Below are 25098 nucleotides of genomic sequence, written 5' to 3' on the forward strand. Positions count from 1 at the left end.
GCCTCGCCGCTATTAGTAAGCCTGATCGTCAGTGTGTGAAGAGTGGTCGACTGCACAGGTGTGTCAGGCCCACACGGTACTAGTCCACACGGTAACACAACATTGTAGATCACAGCCGTCGGCCTTAGCGGTGCCGAAATGGAAGGCAAGAATGGTATTGAAGAACATATGTCGACTATCATGAAACAATATGAGTCGATGAGAGGTTGGTATCTTATATGAACATCTTATATAGATTTATATGTGTTTACATTATGAAACCGAAAGTCACAATCATTGACAACACGTAGGCCTGTAAGATACTACGCTCCGATTCCGACATGTCATCTGCACTGTTAATCGATACCCTAGACTATAACGACCATAGGTGATATAAATAGCTGTCAGTGGCTTGATGCATGTAGGCCTATACATGTACAACTAAAAGATATACTGCCGGCCATTGCAAGACATTTATAATTACACCATGGCTAATTTCATTATGTACATTAGGACCTATAAGAATATGTCCTTGTGTCTGGACACTGGCTTGGCTTCATTCAGTTAAGCATGATTGCTTCATTGCCAATGAATGCTGTTAAATAACTACAATAACTGTTGTAGGTTAAGTTTCCGGAAGTCCAGTATTTTTTTTTTTAATAGTGTATGAAAGTATATATGAAAATTCCTTAGACAATATGTCTACAGAAAATGAAATCCCATAGCCCAAGTAATTTTTCCATAGACCCATTTTGTAAACATATTGTTGAAAGTAGCATAACTGTCACGCAAACGCTTGCATCATCCAGTAATAACACGCTGTTATGGGTTAAAAAAACTCTATTGTAAGCTCTGATTTCATATGATCATTTGTCAGAAAATAATATTCAAATGTTGTTTACATGAATTGTAATGTAAGTCAGGACTCAAACTTTTCATAGCCAATGGGGCCAACACTTTGAAATTTTACATAGACCGACCAGGTTTTCTATAGCCTCTGGCCATCGGACCACCTTTACTTTCGAACACTGTACCTTTGTCTGACTTGTTAAGATAATTGTCACTTATACAAGGAAGCATACTTTATTTGTATTTCCGGTCGAACAGAGGCCGTTATCATAAGGTGGAGGGAGTTATCGTCACCATTACTAATTTTCACGAGTTTTGAAATGTTTCTTGTAATAAAAATGAAAATATTGCATCTATGATTAATGAACATACATTGATAAACAAACAAAAATGTTAAAAAATATGTAATCAAGGAAAATATCTCTGTCAGATAGGGGTCAAAAGGGGTCAATTGCATTTTTTGGCATACAAACCTCACATACCCATATAAAATGCCTATATATCAATACCAGTGGCAAATATACTTAATCATCATTCTTGTTTCATATCTCATGAAATCCAGGTGAGCGATACAGGCCCTCTGGGCCTCTTGTTTAAAGTTTTTAATTTCATGATGTCTTCAGAAAATTTTCTGAAACCATTCATGCACTGATATTCTACGCTATCTTGACAATGACATACATATATCTTAAAAACTATTATGCAAAGTATATCTGGTATACCCGCAGGTATTGGAATAAGCGATGTGAGTGTGTTTTGGTAAAATATTTGTTTAATAACGTGGTAATGCTTGAGGGAAAAAGTGTACTAGAAATGGTCTAGGCTAAAAATTTAAAGGGTCAGGTAAATACTAAATAGTAAGAGCATAGTACATCATGGGTCATCTCTTTGTAGCTACTGCAACACTCAAGTCATATTATAATCAAATTGGTTTAACTAAGGACAAAATTCTATTGTTCAGTGTCTTTTAAAGATGCTACAATGTCAACAAAAGTGAACAAACAAGTAATAAAATGTATCCTAGCCTCTAGCAACCTGTCACGTCGACTTTTTTCATGGGAGAAAGAAGATACATTTTTGTAATCCAATTTGTGCGTAAGTACGTATATATATGTTGTTCCATTAGTAAATACTGTTATGAATATATTACATTAAAGCTATGCCAGGAGATAGTAGGCCCTATTAGGGACATAACTGAAATCTTATTTACTTCTCTCAAATAAAATTGTAGTCTGGGGCATATACATTGTACCTGTTACAGTGTCATATCGGTTACATTTTATATTATATTTCATTTTATCATATGTCGCTGTACATTGTATATGTTTACTGTGTCAATGTCTACTTGTCAAGAAACGTAAATGTCTGTAAACCTTGTGTAATTCTGTGTAGTTATTTTGTTCATGTATAGCATTCTATACATGTGATCATTTTAAATGTATACCTGTTTGTCTATGCATGTTATCACACGTGGCCTGAGACTGACCACTCACTAGCCTGAAACGACAACATGACTAGGGAATCCTGTACCTCTACGCACTGACACTGACCACTCACTGGCCTGAAACGACTACTGACTTAAGGTACACCTGTACCTCTACACACTGAGACTGACCACTCGCTAGCCTGAAATGACAACTGACTTAAGGGACACCTGTACCTCTACACACCGAGACTGACCACTCACTGGGCTGACATGACTACTGACTTAAGGGACACCTGTACCTCTACACACCGAGACTGATCACTCACTAGCCTGAAATGACTACTGACTTAAGGGACACCTGTACCTCTACACACTGAGACTGATCACTCACTAGCCTGAAATGACTACTGACTTAAGGGACACATGTACCTCTACACACTAAGACTGACCACTCATTAGCCTGAAATGACTACTGACTTAAGGGACACCTGTACCTCTACACACTGAGACTGACCACTCACTGGCCTGAAAGGACTACTGACTTTTAATTAAGGGATACCTGTACCTCTACGCACTGATATACTGACCACTCACTAGCCTGAAACGACTACATGACTTTAAGAGACACCTGTACCTCTACACACTGAGACTGACCACTCACTAGCCTGAAACGACTACATGACTAGAGACACCTGTACCTCTACACACTGAGACTGACCACTCACTAGCCTGAAACCACTACATGACTAGGGACACCTGTACTTCTACACACTGAGACTGACCACTCACTAGCCTGAAATGACTCCTGACTAGGGAAACCTATACCTGCACTCACTAGCCTGAAATGACTACAAGACTAGGGAAACCTGTACCTCTACACACTGAGACTGACCACTCACTAGCCTGAAACGACTACTGACTAGGGACAGATAAACTTTTGACGTAGACAAACCAGGTCTTTTTCCACAGGGTTTTGATTCTTATGCTGTGAGAAACTCAATCAAGGAATTCCTTTCATATGTTGTTGGAAAATGGGAAAATAGTGCAATAAGAATGACCTGTCGTATTGACTTTTTCATGGAATATTTAAAGTAGGTGATCCTATTTGTGCATTAAGGTATGTCAACATGTTAATTGATGTTTCTATGAATCAAGTATATAATGAGCAAGTGTATGCGTTGTGGAGTAACTTGGCTGCAAAGTGATCTCTGCTATGTGATATTGCATATTGTATTCAAATTATTCACAAATTAACATATAAAGGATTTGGGAGCGACCAACAGAGAAGAGTGGAATGCCTTACAAAATTATGGAATATAATTAAGCTTAATGAGCTTGATCTCTGTGTCACATGCTCAATGTGTCTATATACACAGGTAAAATTCCCTTGCATACCACTCAAAAATATACAGAACTTTCGTTCCACACTCGATGTATCGTTGGCTATCACGGCTGCTTCATTGCTTCACATGACAAAAGAATAAGATGCATTGATATTTAAGGATTCTTAAAGAAGATATGCTACGGAATTTTGTGTGCATTTGATATTTTATTCAGATTAATCTTAATCCCCCCTTCCGACTTTTCGAGTGTTACACCTTGTTGCTATAGTTAGAGTATATGTAGGGTCTGTTGTTTTTTTTTCGGTATAATATTCTTTTGGTCCCGGATATGACGCGACAGGTGGCGTTACTGGTCAAGATGAAGTATATGATTGGTCAATGTAGCGGTAAATACAAAATGCAGATATACAGTTAAAAACGAAACAAAGTTAAGATTGAATGCAAGCTGAATTAATAAATTATATTCCTGATTCAAAGTCTGCCTTATTATCACCAAAAATGATTCAAACCGATATAATTTTGTTGTCCGTGCTGAAACGCATTAGTTCGTTAATTTTTTCACCGGCAGTTTTACATTATAACCACCAGCATTAAAACTTTGCCTTTTGTCTTTTTTAAAGATATTTCTTGTTTATAAATACTTGCCAGAAGCAGACGTCTGTAATTGCATGTACATAAAGATACGTATTCTTTTCAGCAGTATATATTATCAGCTAGCTACTAGTATATATAGGTTCACATTTAAGATTTTAAAGAAATTATGTTAAATTTAATAGATCTAAAGTAATTACGTCATATATAATACATATAAGACACATGCATATGTTGTATCTTTATTTTATAAGATATCTTAATCAGCACAGATATTTAAAATTCTTTCGAGACAATACGGTCACATTTTTTTGGGCATTAAATGTTGGTTTCCATACCACATTTATACAAAAATAAGCCCCATGTCTGGTCATACCAGGTGAGCCAACCAATATTATGAATATATACTTAGATGCGCTATATATTATGCATTTTCCTGTGATAAGCCAACCCCTGACTTTGAGGTTAATATATCTACATTTGTAAGTGCTGGACCCCTGGACCCTAAGACAAATAGATAACATATGTATATGATACTTTAATGTGGCATTGAATTTCATTCATTAACTACACCTTCCACAACCAATTAGTATATATTAGATTTTGATATTTGGGTACCCAGACTCTTAAATGCTATACTATACTTTGGCCTGAGTCAGACAGTCAGACACCACACCACCCACCAATATTTACTTATTAGTCCCCTATCGTTGAAACTGGCGGGGCTATATATAGGTTTCTTCTCTTAGGTATGTATGTTAGGTACATGCGTTAGGTACATAGGTAAGGTACGTTTCAGGTTTCACAAAGATTTTATAGAATTAAATCAATGGGTATTGGGCAATAGGCAAATGCCTATATAAGCCCTCTCCCTAAGGTTAGGTACTTACATATGTCCATACCACCAAAGGCCTCTCCCTAACATTAGGTATTTACATATGTACATACCACCAAAGGCCTCTCCCTAACATTAGGTAACCTACATATGTACATACCACCAAAGCCCTCTCCCTAACATTAGGTACTTACATATGTACATACCACCAAAGGCCTCTCCCTAACATTAGGTACTTACATATGTAAATACCACCAAAGGCCTCACCCTAACTTTAGGTACCTACATATTTACATACCACCAAAGGCCTCACCCTAACGTTAGGTAACGTACATATGTACATACCACCAAAGGCCTCACCCTAACATTAGGTAACCTACATATATACATACCACCAAAGGCCTCACCCTAACATTAGGTAACCTACATATGTACATACCACCAAAGGCCTCACCCTAACGTTAGGTACCTACATATGTACATACCACCAAAGGCCTCACCCTAACATTAGGTAACCTACATATGTACAACCACTAAAGTTTGTAAGTGCTCTAGCAGCTTCATTCCAAGGATTTTTTGTCAAATTTCACACAATGATAAAGGACCATAATATCTCGAGACATATTCAAGTTTCAGGATATTTGGGTCAAGGTGAAACTATAATAACTATTATTTCTAGCAGGGGCTGATATGGGACAAGTATTGATTAAGAAATACCCATTATGCTTATTTAACATTAAGATCTTAGTAGACATGTATACACTACACTACGTTACAATTATCATATGAAAAGAAGCAAAGTGCAACCAACCGTGGGTATCTGACGATGGTATACAGTACTGTATTAACTATTCTACCATGTCTCCTATTTGATATCCTGTATGTGTCTTGTTGTGGAAGTTTTGGATGACCTATATTGGTTAATTAATTGTGTACAAACAGGGATTCAGCATGACCTCAATATTTTGTTTTTAATATATACCTGAACACATATACTAAGTTGAATTATTAATCTTTTATATCTTCCTAAAAAGGAAATTGTAAGAAATCTATAGGTGAAGATCCTAAGGTAGAGGTAGCATAGGGACTAGGAGTTGATTTCCAACCTCGCAGTCAAACCTTGGTATCTCAAGCTGAGACGACTCAAAGACCCTAGGTAGAGGTAGCATAGCCATAGGGACTAGGAGTTAATTTCCAATCCCACAGTCAAACCTTGGTATCTCAAACTTTGATTACTCGAAGACCCTGCATAGAGGAAGCACAGGGACTATAGGAGTTGATTTCCAACCCCACAGTCAAACCTTTGTATCTCAAACTCTGATAACTCGAAAATCTAACTTTTTCTGTAAAACATTAAATTAACATTCGGTTCTGACAGTAAACAATCTATGTAAAATATACTTGTTTGCCTTAAATACTTTGGTTATTTCGAAGTATGTTCATAACCCCAGGTTGGACTAATTTATACTTTGGTATAATAGTAAATCCCTGCAGAATTTATGTTTAATTTGGACCTTGGGGTTAGGAATTTGTGCCAATTAAGTCACTGAGAATGAAAGGGGTGTCAAACCGTGACAACCAACAAATATATCACCACCTGCATTTGCAATAATACCTGTATAAAAATATCAAATTTTTGAGGAAAAGAAATAAGTAAGATGTATATGTATTATTCATATCATCAAGCAATTATAAGAATATTTCTGCATGACTGATATGCTACTGTACACCTAGCTATATCCTAAGTTGATAAGATGTTTTCACTGTATTGTAAAGATATGTTTGGTTCTACATGGTTGAGATTTGCAATAGATTACTAAGGAATAACATATATACACATATATAACCTATCTAAACTGGCCCTGAATATCTTTTGAAAAATGAAAAGCATTCATGCATTCATTGTTCTAAATGGTTGAGATTTGAACTAGATTACTAAGGAATAAAATATATGCATGTACATATATAACCTATCTAAATTGGCCCTTATCTTATGAAAAATGAAAAGCATTCTTGCATTCATTGATTTTTATATCAGGTAATTGGTGATTTTTAAGGCGTGTTTTACAAGGACTTCAAAGTCAGTAAAATTTAAATGTCCCCATACAGCTCTTGCCTTGTATATACAGTACATGTACAGAGTAACACATTGAAGCACTGGGAATATAGTCTGCAGGTACACATACACTTGTTAGCCAACACTCCTGTATTAGAGTCACACAATTTTTACTCATAAAGCTTAAAATAAATTACCTATATCTGAAAAAAATTCTTTGTATTTCCTTAGGTCATAGTTCAGTGTTCCAGGGTCGATGTGGAAGTTAACATTAGTACAATGATACCAGTATTTGTAAAGAAAATCAATGCGAAAGTACCTATTGTGGGATTTAATGTCTTAAACAGATCATGCATGTGTATCTCAGAAATCTTGACATTTTATCAATTTTAGCTCACCTGGATATAGATAACTTATAGGTCATCAACTTTTCTTTTAAATGACTATACCAGTCATAAAGGACTAAATGGTGATTCTGGGGCCAGAGAGGAATATAGGTTAGTCCTTTAAATTGTTATTACTCATGAATGAGTCTGTGTATCTTGAACTAATGTGGTCAGAAGTATCCTTGGGGGAAGGGGGAACCAATCTTATATAAACTATGGGGCTGGCCCCCATGGGGCCTGAGGGGCCGGTTCTACAGGGGAAATTTAAGTAAATTCTTTAAAAGTCCTTCTTTAGGAAAGAAATTAGGATTTGGTCAGAAGCAAACTTGGATGGAGGGGAACCAATTTTTTTGGCATAGCTGTATAATATTCTTTTGGCCCTAGATATGATGTGACCGGTGGCGTTACTGGTCAAGATGAAGTACCGATGTGATTGGTCAATGCAGCGGTAAATGCAAAATGAAGATATGCAGTTAAAAACGAAATAAAGTTAAGATTGAATGTAAGTTGAATATTAAAAAGTGGATATATCTTTTCAAATGACACATTAATAAAATTGAATTCCTGATTCAAATGCAGTCTTGTCATCACCAAAAATTATTCAAATTGATAAAATTTGTTATCCATGCTGAAACGTATTAGTTCGCTAATTTATTTCACCAGCAGTTTTACAATATAACCACCAGTATTAAAACTATGCAATTTATCTTTTTTGGCATAGCCGTATAATTTTCTTTTGGTCCCGGATATGACGCAACAGGTGGCGTTACTGGTCAAGATGAAGTATGTGATTGGTCAATATAGCAGTAAATGCAAAATGCAGATATGCAGTTAAAAACGATTCAAAGTTAAGATTGAATGCAAGCTGAATAAGTGAATGTATCTTTTCAAATGACACATATATTCCTGACTCAACTGCCGTCTTATTATCACCAAAAATGATTCAAACTGATAAAAACATATCTTTTTGCCCCCTCCACTTTTTCTTTTTGACATCCAAAATCTAAAAAAAGGGAAAAACACAGCGAATTCTTATATTCATTTCGATAAATATCTGTAAATTTACGAACCGAAAATGTTTTCTTAAAGGCAACGATAAAAACTTAATCTTGTACATCCGGAACATTCCGACTTTTATACTAGTATATCAATCCTCAGACCTGTGTGGTGGTCGTCTGCACTAGCCTGGTAAGTCAATATTTATATCTTAATACGAAATTTTGCTTAACTTCATCACATAGGCTCGATAAGTCGATAATAATTTGTGAAGTTGATTGATTTCATATTGAGAACAAGACAGAGACACAACATGAATAAGAATGCGCGGTTTTAACATGAATAGAGTGATACTAATTACCGACAGGTACGAATTAGGAAACACCGTATAACATGAAACGGCACTGGCATCTGTTGTCGACAAATTAGCATATAAGGTTCGCTTTAGATACACATTCTATCAGATTCGAAAAGTTAAAAACCTGTCGACTATTAAGGAAAATAATAAGTTTTTAAGGTGAATACGTATTCTAGGTAAATTTTCCATTTTTTTGGAGGAGGAAATTTTTTTAATAGCATTAAAAATGGGAAAAAAAATTGGGCTCGCGCATTATCACTAAATCACTGCCCCCCTTTTCGAAAATCCTTGCCCCCAGACCCCTCGTAAAAAGAAAAAAAATCGCCTCGCGTCTATGGCGCTCACATTATCACTTAATTACTGGACCCCTCTTTCGAAAATCCTGGATCCGCGCCCGATCCCGAATGATTGCAAATTTGCTATATTCATTTTCCGCCTGGACCCCCTACCGGGCGGCCCCCAGACCCCTCGCAAAAAAAAAAAAAAAAAAAAAATTGGCTCACACCTATGGCGCATGCATTATCACTCAATTACTGAACCCCCCCCCCCCCCTCTTTCGAAAGTCCGGACCTGGTGATTCATGTTTTACTCTAAATAATATATCCTGATTTGCGTATTTGCGTAAATAACTTATTTTGTACTACATAAATTATCATGGGATGTTGATATGATAATTATTGGCTTATTTTCCGGAGATGGCATACGATTTGTTTAGTGCGTAAAATTTAAGGTTAAGAAAAATATTGCCCCCCACTTTTTGACGACTTCCTATGCCACTGTATTGTTATTGTAGTCGATGCCAGACCAATATTAGATTGTCAGAAGAATTCAGACTAATGTCTCTTCGACTGCTATTCACTACTTTCACATTTCATTTCCACCCAAATCCTATTTGTCATGTAACATTAACAGCATTGACGTCTCACTTAACTTATGCTGAATTACTCCTTAGTCAGCTAAGTACACCCTCAGAGTTGTACATACACACATTCATGATCACTATCTTAAATTCTAATTATATGGATATTGAATTAAGAATATGTCCTGCATTGTAAGTTCTCCATGATAGAATGCTGATTTAACACTGATGAGATGTACAACGTAGTACATAAAGTAAACTCAACGGTTGTAATATTATTAATATACCCTTCAGCCATCAGTTCAGGTTTTTGTTCCTGCCACATTCTGCTACAAAGATTGAGGCATATAAATAATTACCATGTCTATGTACATTAGTGTATTAACTCTGGTTTGATTTCCTATAGGCTATATATAGGTATATATTGTAAATGTTATTATATTGCCCTTGTTAGTATACAATGTTCAAAATATTGTCATGCTTTTCATTGTCATTTCTCTACAAATTCCTATGTTCTAGATTTTGATCAAAATTGATACAAAAAACGTAAGATATACCCGGTAGGTATACCTGGAATGTGATTATGTTCCAATGTCAATGGGAAAACCACTTAGTGTTTAAGATTGTATAGTGACTTGTCGATAGTGTTTAAGATTGTATAGTGACTTGTCGATAGTGTTTAAGATTGTATAGTGACTTGTCGATAGTGTTTAAGATTGTATAGTGACTTGTCGATAGTGTTTAAGATTGTATAGTGACTTGTCGATGGTTACCTTTAGGTATCATCTGTGTGGCTAGATCGCCAGCTGTTGTTCATGTCGTTTTATTTCCACACATATGATCATCTTATAATTACTATACATTATAGATTCCATTCTGCCAGGTGGTAGTATATTTACATAGAGGACAAGAGGTCCCGTAGTTCCAGCCCCCTATATGGGTTGACAGTGAGAAGGCAGTAATTTTTACCTTGACTTTGGGGGCCAAAATTCTGTCCCATTCCCAATGCAAAATTTTTTTTTTCCAATTTTTTTCCTTATTGGAAAACGTGAAAAAAATAAGGTAAAAGTTTGAGGCCAACCTTAGAATATAGCGTGTTTAGCAGTAGGTTGGGTTGGTAGGTAGGGAACTTTTTTTTTTTGAAAATAGAAATATTTCTACTTTATAAAATTCACACAAGAAAACATAATATCACGAAAATAAACATTTTATTCAACATAAAATTAAAACTAACTCATTAAACACCTTTTTTGAAGAATATGTAAGAATATGTCGTTTGATTGGGTTTCTCTTTGGAATAGGCTTTCCAAGAGATTTACAGGTGTCACAGACTGGCAGCACAGTTCTGTGGGTCTTAAGACTTTCAGCATCTCTGACAGAGTTAGAATACCAATGACAGCAGATGCCCTGTGTGCAGACTGGGCACAAATTCTGTCCCATTCCCAATGCAAAATGATGTCTTTTTTCCCCAATTTTTTTAATCCGAAATTTCCTATTGAAAAATATGAAAAACAAATTATGGTAAAAGTTTATGTGAGAATGGTAATGTGATAAATGTGGGAAATCATGAATGTCCTACCCGAGGCTTGCCGAGACAGAAGGGTCACTAGTTCGAGTCCCAGCACGGATGCTGTGTTGTATCCTTGAACACGATACTTTACTCAGTTGTGTTCCAGTGCACTCAGCTGTAAATGAGTATATGTTAATCAAGGCAGTGCAGGAAATGTTATTAGGACATTAAGTCATTAGGACTGAAATTGTAGCTCCAGGTGTGTACTCCCGAGGGAGTTGAGAATGCTAAAGGTTCAATAACAATGGATAATGATTTGTTTGCTTTGTGACAGATATGCTGTTGTGAAATAGTGGTAGAAAAAACTCCAAATCATTAATGATTACACCATATCTAAAATTACCCAGAAATTAGAGATGAATTTCTCTATACTAAATATCCCAGTACACAAGATTAAAAAAAATCTTTCAAGCACTTATTTCATCGCTGTATGATCTGTTAAGCAGGATGGTCGTATAACGCTTCAATGTGAAACATTAGAACAGGTATATGCCATCATCAATTCAGAGGACAGAAAGTAGGTTAATGTGTATTCTACATTATGCAAGCCTTGCTGCTATATCCCATATCTGCCGGGTTTTTAGCTCACCTGGACCGAAGGTCCGGTGACCATCCGTCGTCTGTCAACATTTGCTTCAAATCGCTACTAGTCAAAAAGTTCCTATTGGATTTTGACCAAATTTGGTCAGAAACATTCTTGGCAGAAGGGGATCAGATTTTGCATAAATGGTGACTCTGACCCCCAAGGGGCCTGAGGGGCAGGGCCCAATAGGGGAAATTGAGGCAATTCCTTTAAATCGCTACTAGTCATAAAGTTATGAATGGATTTGAACCCAATTTGGTCAGAAACATCCTTGGCAGAAGGGGATCAGATTTTGCATAAATGGTGACTCTGACCCCCAAGGGGCCTGAGGGGCGGGGCCCAATAGGGAAAATTGAGGCAATTCCTTTAAATCGCTACTTGTCATAAAGTTATGAATGGATTTGAACCTAATTTGATCAGAAACATTCTTGGGGAAGGGGAACAGATTTTGCATAAATGGTGACTCTGACCCCTGAGGGGCCCAAGGGGCGGGGTCCCATAGGGGAAATAGAGGTAATTCCTTTAAATCACTACTAGTCATAAAGTTATGAATGGATTTGAACCCCATTTAGTCAGAAACATTATTAGGGGAAGAGGAACAGATTTTGCATAAATAGTGACTCTGACCCCAGAGGGGCCAAATGGGTGGGGCCCAATAGGGGAAATAGAGGTAATTCCTTTAAATCGCTACTTGTCATAAAGTTATGAAAGGATTTGAACCCAATTTGGTCAGAATTATCATTGAGGGAAGGGGAACAGATTTTGCATAAATGGTGACTCTGACTCCAGAGGGACCAAATGGGTAGGGCTCCAATAGGGGAAATAGAGGTAATTCCTTTAAATCGCTACTTGTCCTACAGTTATGAATGGATGTTTTAAAATCAATTCTTGAGGTCGGTCAGACCCTTAGAGGGTCTGGACTTCGTCATTTCTTTAAAGCAGTTGGGATCCCTACACCATAACCATATACAGTGGAACCTCTATAAACCGAACATGCATGGGACATGACTATTTGTTCGGTTTATAGAGGGTTCGGTTTGGAGAAGTTGATCGAAAAATGACCGGTCAAATTCCGGATATAATTGGTTGGACGATGTTTTATTAGAATGCACCCGATTCCAAAACGGCACGTACATACTTAGACAATTTGGATTGTCTGAATAATATGCATATTATGAAAGTTAATCAATGTTTATATTGCAGAATATATAAGAAAGGCAAATGACTATAACAATAGTTTTAAACAGTATTTTCACATGTACAACTACACTTTACGATCGGCCTACATTTTGTTACATCCGGTGAAGCCTCGTCATGTGGATGGGGCCAATAGTCCGATACAGAATATTTTACACATCAAATAATATTAAAGGGTGTGAAGATGTTTTGTTTCAATATCAATTACAATTGATCAGATGATACTGGTCGTATTTCCGACATCGCTGTTGTCTAAAAAAAACATCACGGGCTTCTTTACGAAAACAACCCCTTTTGGGCCTCATTTAAATTAAATGCGAAACTCAGGCTTCTAGCTCTACTTGCATTGAGAAGATAAACGAACCGACGCGCTTCAATGAAGTGTGGCATTGTTTCATAATTGTCGTGTTGATTATACACTAGGCCTTCCGTCATAATGCCCCCTTGGGGTATATATTGGATACCTGTACAAATCACCTACGTAGGTCCCGAGACAATAAGGCTTCACACAATACCCGTCACAGTTGTTGTTTCACGGTTGACTGGCCTGACCTCGTGTCATAATCGCCCAGGTAAGGCCGGTTTTCAGAAGTAATTTTTGGTATATTTTAACAGGAACCGGACACAAAATCAGTCCGGTGTTCGGAATTCAGAGGGATCGGTATTTGGAAGTTTTTTAATACTATAATAAAGAAGGACCAATTCCGTACAATGACAATTCGTTCGGTATTCAGAGGTGTTCGGTTTTTAGAAGGTTCGGTTTTCGGAAGTTGCACTGTATAGCATTGCTTGAGATTGACAAATAAAACAAATTGAACATGAACATTATTTTGACATTTGGTCTAATCCAACCAGGTGAGCGATACAGGTCCCATGGGCCTCTTGTTATTAAATACTATTCAACTACCCAGCGAGCATCATGAATCTGTACATCTGTAGGAACTACTTCTTGTTTGTCTCATTACTCAGCCTCTTAAATCTAGAGTAGACATCACTAACCTGTTTGTCACACTACACCCAACCTTGTATATATATGTAGTCACAAATTACCAGTTTGTTCTACTTAACCCAGCTTCATAAATCTAGTCACCACTAACCTGTTTACCCCACTACCCAGATATATAAACCTAGTCACTACTAACCTGTTTACCCCATTACCCAAATATATAAATCTAGTCACCACTAACCTGTTTACCCCACTACCCAGATATATAAATCTAGTCACCACTAACCTGTTAACCCTACTATACATATATAAATCTAGTCACCACTAACCTGTTTGCCCCACTACCCAAATATATAAATCTAGTCACCACTTAACTTTTTACCCCACTACCCAAATATATAAATCTAGTCACCACTAACCTGTTTACCCCACTACCAAGATATATAAATCCAGTCACCACTAACCTGTTTGCCCCACTACCCAAATACATATATAAATCTAGTCACTACTAACCTGTTTACCCCACTACCCAAATATATAAATCTAGTCACCACTTAACTTTTTACCCCACTACCCAAATATATAAATCTAGTCACCACTAACCTGTTTACCCCACTACCAAGATATATAAATCCAGTCACCACTAACCTGTTTGCCCCACTACCCAAATACATATATAAATCTAGTCACTACTAACCTGTTTACCCCACTACCCAAATATATAAATCTAGTCACCACTAACCTGTTTACCCCACTACCCAGATATATAAATCTAGTCACCACTAACCTGTTTGCCCCACTACCCAAATATATAAATCTAGTCACCACTAACCTGTTTGCCCCACTACCCAGATATATAAATCTAGTCACCACTAACCTGTTTACCCCACTACCCAGATATATAGATCTAGTCACCACTAACCTGTTTACCACACTACCCAGATATATAAATCTAGTCACCACTAACCTGTTTACCCCACTACCCAGATATATAGATCTAGTCACCACTAACCTGTTTGCCCCACTACCCAGATATATAAATCTAGTCACCACTAACCTGTTTACCCCACTACCCAGATATATAGATCTAGTCACCACTAACCTGTTTACCCCACTACCCAGATATATAAATCTAGTCACCACTAACCTGTTTACCCCACTACCCAGATATATAGATCTAGTCACCACTAACCTGTTTACCCCACTACCCAGATATATAGATCTAGTCACCACTAACCTGTTTACCCACTACTCAGATATATAGATCTAGTCACCACTAACCTGTTAACCCCACTACCCAGATATAAATCTAGTCACCACTAACCTGTTTACCCCACTACCCAGATATATAGATCTAGTCACCACTAACCTGTTTGCCCCACTACCCAAATACATAAATCTAGTCACCACTTACTAACCAGTATGTCCTGCCAATTAGTCTTGTTAATCTTGTTACCAATAGATATTTAAAAAGATATGTGATTCAAGAAAAGACATTTTATTTCCGAGCAAAATGTCATAAAGGTCATGATTGTTTGACTGGGTTGAGTTTCTTGTTATTGATTTGATGCCCTTATCCGGTGACTGTTTTCTATGACTTTAGCTGTGGTGAACACATTAAATCCTAAACAGTTAAACATGATCTTTTGCAGTTGTTGATAATTTTATATTAATTACAGGACGGAAGCGTGCAGACCATGGCAAGGAATTCTGGGATGTGATTGTCATCACTGCCGGAGACGAGGATCAGAAGGAGGCATTTGTGGCTCAGATAGAAAGCAAACTGTCAAGGAACGAGCTCCCTCTCGATTGTCCTATACATGTGGTAGCTGACCCCCCAGGGCCCAAGTTAGGTAAGTCATCTGTACCTTAAATTTGTGATGTGTTTGGGTGCCTGCTGTTCTCATGGAATATTTACCTCTCGATGGCATTGCCACTATATGACCTTGCCAACTGTAGGTGGGTGTTACCAGCTCATAACTGCCAACTGGTGTATGAATATAACAGTTAAGAAATGGAGGTTATAAAAGAATGGAAAATAAACCTTCTGTCTTAGAAAATTAAATTTAACAAGTGTAATATGTTTAATATATGTTATCCTCATGTTTATATGTATTAGATAATAGTATTGCATGGCGGGAAAATTTGAATTCCATTGATAAATAGAGAAATGAGATTTAAAATCATAAGTGATGAATATAAGCATTGCACTGCTTTCAGTTGGCAAATTTATGGACTTATGAATGCCAACTGTACAAAGCAAATTAAACATGAAGCACGCTTCATTAAATTTGCATTTGTCCAGTTAGCATTCATAAGTCCATGAATGCCAACTGAAAGCAGTTCAATGCTTAAAGGATTTTTCATTTGACTTAAAAGCAAGAATACACTCTTAATAAATGTTATTTTTCTATTTAGGCTACCATCATCAAATGGTGGGCTTTTCAAATCATGGTCTGTTGCCCCTCATCCCCTGAAAGATATTTCTCAAACTTCCCCTGCAGGTTCTCCTTGGTCCGTAGTTTTGCCAATATGATTCCGAGCCTGACTGGGGTAAACAAAATGGCTGACAGATGCCATCTTGAATTTTAACAGTTCCCCTTGTCCCATAATGTGCCCATTTAATTTGGAAACTGATCAGGAAAAGAAAATGGCCAATAGGCAACCATCTAGGATTTTGGCTGTTGAAAATTATTTTTTGAGTATATATATATATAGATATATAAGGAGCTCCCCATGGTCCCTTGTGCATGTTTTAATGTTAATTATACCCCCTGCAACGAAGTTAGGGGGGGTATACTGGAATCACCTTGTCCGTCTGTCACAAAATTTGTCCGGCTATGCATTCGCTCATTTCTTTATGGATTTCACTCAAATTTGGTATATACATGTAGTTAGAAGACCATATGAACTTGTGTCCCCTGCAGTGATTTAGCGATTTAGCCCTTTTTAACAGAGTTATGCCCCTTTTTCGTACAAAATGTGTCATAATTTTGTCCGGCTATGCATTCACTTAGTTTTTGATGGATTTTCTTGAAACTTTATACAGAGTTGAAGGATGGCATGAAGTTGTGTCTCCAGTAACGGCTTCTTCTGAAAAAACCCTTTTTACAGAGTTATGCCCTTTTATGTAAAAAATGGTTACTAGCTTGTCTGGCTATGCATTTGCTTTGTTTTCAATGGATTTTACTAAAATTTGGTATGTAGTTAGAGGACCCTATGAGGCTTAGTTCTATGCAAAGAATTGCCGAATTACCAGTTCTAATGGAGTTATGTCCCTTTTTCTTTAAAAACGAGCAAAATTTTGCTCGGCTGTGCATTCACTTAGTTTTTGATGGATTTTCTTGAATCTTTTTACAGAGTTGAAGGATGGTATGAAGTTGTGTCTCCAGTAACAGCTTCTTCCGAAAAAAAACCTTTTTACAGAGTTATGCCTCTTTATGTAAAAAATGGTTACTAGCTTGTCCGGCTATGCATTTGCTTTGTTTTCAATGGATTTTACTAAAATTTGGTACATAGTTAGAGGACTGTAAGAGGCTGTGCTCTATGCAAAGATTTTGCCAAATTACCAGTTCTTATAGAGTAATGCCCCTTTTTCCTTAAAAAACGAGCAAAATTTTGCTCGTCTATGCATACACTTAGTTTGGATGGATTTTCTTGAAACTTTATACGGAGTTGAAGGACCACATGGAATTTTGCCACCAGGAACAGCTTTTTCCTATAAAACCCAGAGTTATGACCCTTTATGTAAGAAATGGTTACAAGTTTGTCCTGCTATGGATTTATTTTGTTTTCAATGGATTTTCTTGAAACTTTTTACACAGTTGAAGGACTGCATGCACTTGTGCCTCAAGTAAATGCTTTTTCTGAAAAAATGCTTTTTACATAGTTATGCCCCTTTATTTGAAAAATGGTTATAATTTTGTCCAGTTATGCATTTCCTCAGTTTTCACAAAATTGGTGCAAAGAACATGTTTGATTTGGTTATAGTACCTTAAATAGGCAGCTTCACAAAGTATCCAAACCAATAATGGAAAAGCGGGGGGTATACTTGTCACCCCCTCGGTGACAGCTCTAGTTTTGTGACTGATCCGAGTGATTTCAAAATAAAAAGAGTTGATAAGACGCCACCTTGGATATTAGTGAAGATTGTTATTACTATTTCTCAGAAAGTTCTTGATTGTTCCTTCTCAGATTAACTAAAAAGGTCTCCTCCCAGTTTTAAAGGATTGCAGAGAGAAAAGTAGAGAACAGATCAGTCTTACTTTTACCATATCATTCGATTGTGGGCACCACAATCCCCCTGTAATCTCTTGTTACTATTCTTGTCATTATTGAATAAGATAAATCAATATTTTGTACATTAATATTTTTGCTGTTGTCATTAAGCTTATTCTTAAACTTTTACCATAAATGTTGTAATTGTAGTGAATTTAATGATTAGCAGATATTTTCTATTGAGGAAAAAAAAGAAATGAGAGAAGCAGTTGTAAATGTAAATGAATAGTGCAATCCAAATAGTTTTAAAAGTAAATAATATATACATGTATTGTTAGTGAAACAATTACCTACTGTTTATGTAGAGGTTACACAACGAGTGGTTGTTGGATATATGGAATTTATTTCACACGAGTAAGTTATTTTTTAAAAGTTACAAAAGACACGAGCTTTAGCGAGTGTTTTTTGCACCTTTTAAAAAATAACTTACTCGTGTGAAATAAATTCCATATCCAACAATTTCGAGTCGTGTGACCTGTTTCTACCACAATAATATTGGCTTGAATCAAAGGGAAACGTGGCCAGGTATAATTTCGCGTATGCAAATAAAGTGTACCGGTGACGTCCGGGACCCGGTGATGTGACGTCATTAGATTATTGATGACGTCAATAACAATTGCAGCTTGGGTCAAAGTTCACCGTGTTAGCCAATCAAAATGTGTACAGTGTATATACCACGTGTGGTATAAACAGATTGTTAATCAACAGCTGTAATGATTAACTGATGGTCTGAGAGTTGAATAACACAGGGTATTGTGGTAGAAATATATATATATGTATTGTTAGTGAAACAATTACCTACTGTTTATATATATATATATATATATATGTATACACATTTCAGGAAATGGTGGATCGACCTTCACCAGCCTCCAGTTCCTTGAGAATGAGTACAAGGAAGATTTATATCAAAAACGTGTATTGTTGATCAATGCAGGAGGACAGAGTAAACGAATGCCAAGTACTAGTGTACTGGGCAAAATATCTGCTCCCATCCCCAGTGGCAATCATCTGTACCAAATGTTGGATGTTAAACTGGCCACCTATCTTCCGTTGATACCCAGAATGCCAAATGGTGTGTTTATCTGCTGTGCGGATGACTTTCTAGTGTATAATCTAGGCAAGGAAGGTTTTGATGAGGACTGGGGTTTTGCCAAGTCTGGATTCACAGCCCTTGCTCATCCATCTTCTTTGGTCTTAGGAATGAAACATGGTGTGTATGTTGTCAAGTCTCTTGATGAAGTTGATACTTCACTACATATACAACAGTCTGACTGTATGCAAGTCCTCCAGAAACCATCACTGCAAGCCATGGAGACAAACGGAGCAATTCTCAATAGTAAAAAATTGAAGTTTCCGGATGGAATTGTTATTAAAGGGTCTGCAGCATACACCGATAGTGCATTTTTCTTCAGTATGGATGTTACCGCAAAATTTCTGAAGTTTCTGAAAGTAAATAGCCCTATTACCTGTGAAATTGATGCTTATGGAGATTTCCTACAGGCTCTTGGACCTAAAGCAACAATTGAGTACACCAAGCACTCACCAAATGTAACCACTCCCACACCAAGCTTAATTCCAACTCGTGAGAAAGTTTTTCATCTGCTGAAAGATACAAGCATCCAGTTGCTCCTGATGAATTCATCAAAGTTTATCCACATAGGCACCACAAAAGAATATATCCATCATTATTGTTTCCATTCTCAATTTCAGCAGGAAATGAGCCTCAGGAAAGATGTGTTCAATAGATGGACTGATGAAGAGGATGAGGATGATGAACCAGTAGCCAAGAAGAAATTTAAACTATCTGATGTGAGCACAGGATGTGTGATGCATTGCATGCTGCCACAGAAATCATTTGTGCCAGAGAATTCTATATTAGAGTACTGTCGCTTTGATGTTCCAGTTCATATAGGTCAAAATGCCATAGTCAGTAATTGTAGTTTCAAAAAGTCAATGAGAGTTGAGAAGACCAATGGTCTGTCAATGACAGACAAGAAGACCAATGGTGATGTCAGTGCCAGTAATCTTCCTCTCAAGCTACCTCATAATGTCTTTCTTCACACTGTTTCCATGCATCAAGACAATGTGACTAAATATGTAACTGTTCTCTTTAGAATTGATGATGATCTCAAGAAGGCCATACCTGGAAGTAAGGCAGAACAGCTACCACTTCTAGGAGCGACTGTTGAGGATTTCTGTAAAAGTTGTTGTATCGACATTGCAAGAATCTTGCCAAGTTCTAACGGTATCAATGGGAAAGGGGAGGAGATTGGACCTGTCTCTTTATGGACATTACGTCTGCATCCAGTCACAGATTCAATGACCGAGTCTCTGAAATTAGCATTGCAGATTCACTCGGCACTCACCAAAAGAGAGAAAGTTGAGGCAGTGAAGGAAAGGAAGCTGGTCTCTATGGACGGTTTAATGCGTTCGAAAGATGTTCAAGACATGCTGAAATTTAGAAATGATCTATACCATGAAATCAAATTAGCGACATCTTCATAGCAGCGTTGCTATAAACAAATTGAGCATTCAAAGGTCCTAGATCATTTGGGCCCAGTTGTCTAAAAGGTGATTAGCTCAATCCTTGATTAGTGAAAATCTCATTTTTCTCTTACTTTAAAGCCCGAGTGTGTGAATTCCTTAAAATAGGCAGGTAGGAAGAGACTGGCCAGTGTTATCGTGTCATGAATTCTTTTAAAGTTTGTTTTACCAGAAATTATTTTATCAGGATTTTAAAATTGTTGTTAAACCGTGATTAGCCTAGTCACCTTTTGAACAACTGGGCCCTTGAATTATTGAGATATTTGAAGATATATTGCCCTTTGCATTCAATTTGTTTTGACCAAAATGCAAGGATGTGGGTATCATGTGACAGTGTGGTGCTTTTATTTAAACTGGAACAAGCAGATTGCTTTCATGTTTCAGCTATTTTATGCCCCCGTATGACTTAGTCAAGGGCAAACTGTTTTACCCCCATCCCGTCCCTCCGTCCATGTGTCAGTCCCGTCACTTCAGTATAGGTTCAAGCTTTTTGATCAAAAATTTTAAGGTCTACTTTTAAAAGAGAAAACAGTTATACAATGCTTATTTCTAGCATTCACATCGCTTTAGCTCTCAAATGTAGGTCGGAATTGATATACACATGAAATTTGATTTTTGTTTTAAATTAAACCACCCTGTCGATGTATAGCAGTAATTTGATGCTAATTTCATGTATTAAAACAACTTCAATATTATTTTCTTCCTTTTTTTTCTACCTTCAGGGCTTATGTTCAGGAGTTACTGTTTTGTCTAGCTATATAGGTCAGGAATTTAAATTTTGAAACAAATACTTCAAAATTAAATTTAGTTTTTTGTGACAGGAGTACATTGTACAATGTCTCTAGTTTTAATTTTCACAATTCCTTTTCAATCACTTTCAAGGGGCAACTATCTTCTTATTGAATCAATAACTGGATTAGTATACTTTCTTTTTTATAGGATTCATGATCATGTTATTCTTATTTTGGCAATTTGAACCACTTGCCAATCAAACTTGCTTGACACTACAAAATGTATCTGTTGGTATGGAGTAAGGTGTTGGGCTTAAGGTTTAGTTTGTGAATCTGTTGCTTACCTAACAGTTTAATAATGGGTATCCTGTACTTGCAAAGCACCATACAGGTGCAAACTGTATTCAATATTCATAATATTTATTCAAAATGCTATTTTTATATGATTCTGCACACATTGCATTTATGGCAGTGGCAATAAATTAGGGAAGAGGGGCATTCCTGATGTACCGACATATTTATACTTTCATTTTGGAGTTACGACAGAAAATATGTATCTTATTGATTCTGTAGCTAAAAAATACAATTATATTCTTCAATTATATGTCAGAATGCTTTGGGATTTTAGCATTTTTGCTGTTCAATTCCGCAATTGTTAATAATCAAACATGGCATTGTGTCAAAGCAGTATATATAGATGTTGGTATATCTGCTCGTGGGTATTTTTATGATGGTTAAATAAATTATGTGTATTTATTTCAGTTAATATTGATATTTCATGTAAATATTTATTACTTGTTAAGATTTCACATGTTTTGTGAGACTTCCTGGACAAAAATACAGATACTTGACCATTTCTGTTGTACTCCACGTTGTAAGTGCAGTCTTATTCTTAATTAGATTTATGTCTATTTTTATACATTCAACAAAAGTGTGTGCTTTCACATTTCCTTAGATCTCACTTTTTATCCAGTACATATTTCCCAGTTTATGAATTCCATTGACATTTCCAGAATTTATAATTTATATAATATATCATTATTACCCAAGACTCTTATAAAAGAGGGGCTGTGAAAACTCAGTACGTTAGAGCGCCAGCTATGTAGCCTCTGGTGATGATCGGAGGTGTGTGGTTTGATAATCCATTACCTATGTGGGTTTCTGTTTCTCGGGAAGCTGGGAAACGGATTGGTCTGTGCTGTGGTGGTTGTGTCCTTGGCAAGACGCTTCAGTAAATTACGCCAATTGCTCTGGATGGAATGTGATGTGCCTCGCATATGTCGTTCAGTGAGGTAGTCACCAACTACTACAGGGAGACCCCTGCTTCAAAATGACCATAAAAATACTAAAGTTGAAGTTGAAGAAAATAGTTCACCATACCTAACAAGGGAAGTTATGTTGCTATTGTCTGTGACAGTTTGTTTATCAGATCTCGATCTGAAATATATAAACTGTTTGATTTGTGTACTGAAAATTGTTGTTATTTTCCTTATGTTATGGATTGCAAACAAATTTTTTCCAGATTTTAGGGATTTTTTTCTGGAACCGATGACGTTTGCTTTGCAACATCTTCATTGTTATTATAACTTTTTCATCACAGAATTGTAGTTCTGGAACCAATGCTATTTTACTGATATCCCTGTATGACTGATTCACAATTTATTTCCAGACGTTTCCTATTTCTATTTTTATTAAGGATGTTCACCTCTGTAACGTCAAAAAATCATCTATTACACTTTTTTTTCTCATATATATTTTTTAAAAGGGGAGTTAATGTACATGTCATGGCAGAGAATGTCTGTGTGCTTGTTTTTATGCTATAATCAGACCTTTGACTTTTAACAGGACAAATCCATTTGTGTTGCTATTCCAAATCCATCTTCCATATGTTGTCAGATATGTTATGGATGCCTGTAAAACTGACAAAAAGTAGTATTTTCTTTTAAATTATGGAAGTTAATTTTTTTTTTAACCAGTTCATTTATCTCAAAAAAGCAATTTTAGTTACCCCTACACCTTAATTTCATGGCAAAATACTCATTTCACAATTTTTTGCAGGTTTTCACACTTAATATAAAAAGTTCTGCTATTAAACTATAAATAAGTGTTTAGGCAGATCAAAAGTAAATCTTTCTAAAACAGCCATAAAGATTGGGAGGTCTGTGTGCTGTCTTTTTTGTCCCATTGTTATTTGTGTTAATTTTCACAGACATCTATATTTTTTTACACATTTTCAGTCCATGTTTACTGAAACACTGTTTATAATTGGCTAAGACAACATTGTAGTTTCATCGAATAGGGGTCATTTTTCTTTCACACAGATTCTTACCATTGGTTTTAAGAAAATTGGGGTAAATTTTAGGACAATTTTTGTGATGACTTGATTTTAAATCCATTGCCATGTACATGTTTATTTTACCATTATGAATATAATGTTCACCAAGAGTAAGGCTTCATCTGATGATGGGCCTGCTAGCAGGACACGGTTTGATAAACGAGAAATCAGAAATTGATCACTTCTTGTATTTCTTCGATAAAATATAACTACATGTAAGTGTATATCCATTGTTTTTGCAATTTAGAACTAACTTCATATCCTTTTCTGGATTTGGCGATCAAAGAGGGGTCGCTATCTATCTGAGGAGCAGATGTGAAAAGATGAGGAAAATAAAGTGTACCTTTATCCGAATTGACGAAGATAAAATGTACCTTTATCCGAATTGTGACATATGCATGTACACTGTAAGATCACAGGCGAATGTCTAGTGTTATATTAAAAATATAGACAGATATACCTATATATCTGGCAATTTTTTTAATATAAGACTATTTCTGGCTATTTTTTTAATATAAGACTAGACATGCCACTGTGGTAAGATGAAATCCAACATTCAGTATATTACAGATTCATAGTGTTACATATTACCAACGTGGGAAATTACAGAATAAATACTATGAAAGGTATCGTTCATTGTTTTCTGTGTGATTTTTTTCCCCCGCATCTTTCATCAGACTGCACTTTTTCGTCTTTACATCGATAGGTCAATAAATATCCAGGCTGAACTACGACATGGCGTAAAAAGACATTTGTTGTAAACGTGAACTACAACATGGCGTAAAAAGACATTTGTTGTAAACAGGAACTACAACATTGCGTAAAAAGACATTTGTTGTAAACACGAACTACAACATGGCGTAAAAAGACATTTGTTGTAAACGTGAACTACAACATGACGTAAAAAGACATTTATTGTAAACATGAACTACAACATGGCGTAAAAAGACATTTATTGTAAACATGAACTACGACATGGCGTAAAAAGACATTTATTGTAAACATGGCGTAAAAAGACATTTATTGTAAACATGAACTACGACATGGCGTAAAAAGACATTTATTGTAAACATGAACTACAACATGGCGTAAAAAGACATTTATTGTAAATGTGAACTACGACATGGCGTAAAAAGACATTTATTGTAAACATGAACTACAACATGGCGTAAAAAGACATTTATTGTAAACATGAACTACAACATGGCGTAAAAAGACATTTATTGTAAACAC

At 36.3% G+C, this 25098-nt stretch overlaps 1 protein-coding gene across 1 annotated transcript; it reads left to right on the forward strand.

Moving 5' to 3' along the window:
• LOC117329533 (fucose-1-phosphate guanylyltransferase-like) lies at positions 1-24499 on the forward strand. Its single transcript, XM_033887517.1, has 3 exons — positions 1-205; positions 15654-15827; positions 19097-24499. Exons 1-3 carry the CDS (start codon positions 139-141, stop codon positions 20758-20760), a joined length of 1905 nt encoding a protein of 634 aa, XP_033743408.1. The 5' UTR covers positions 1-138; the 3' UTR covers positions 20761-24499.
• Positions 24500-25098: the final 599 nt, after the last annotated feature.

This window comes from Pecten maximus, chromosome 6 (assembly GCF_902652985.1).
Source record: "Pecten maximus chromosome 6, xPecMax1.1, whole genome shotgun sequence".
NCBI lineage: Eukaryota > Metazoa > Mollusca > Bivalvia > Pectinida > Pectinidae > Pecten > Pecten maximus.

What these genes read in the sequence shown, in the direction of transcription:
- LOC117329533 (XM_033887517.1), top strand. Translation starts at nt 139, where the DNA reads ATGGAAGGCAAGAATGGTATTGAAGAACATATGTCGACTATCATGAAA. An exon ending in ACAATATGAGTCGATGAGAG is followed by an intron (nt 206 to 15,653) that starts GTTGGTATCTTA and finishes TATTAATTACAG; the next exon opens with GACGGAAGCGTGCAGACCAT. An exon ending in CCCCCCAGGGCCCAAGTTAG is followed by an intron (nt 15,828 to 19,096) that starts GTAAGTCATCTG and finishes TACACATTTCAG; the next exon opens with GAAATGGTGGATCGACCTTC.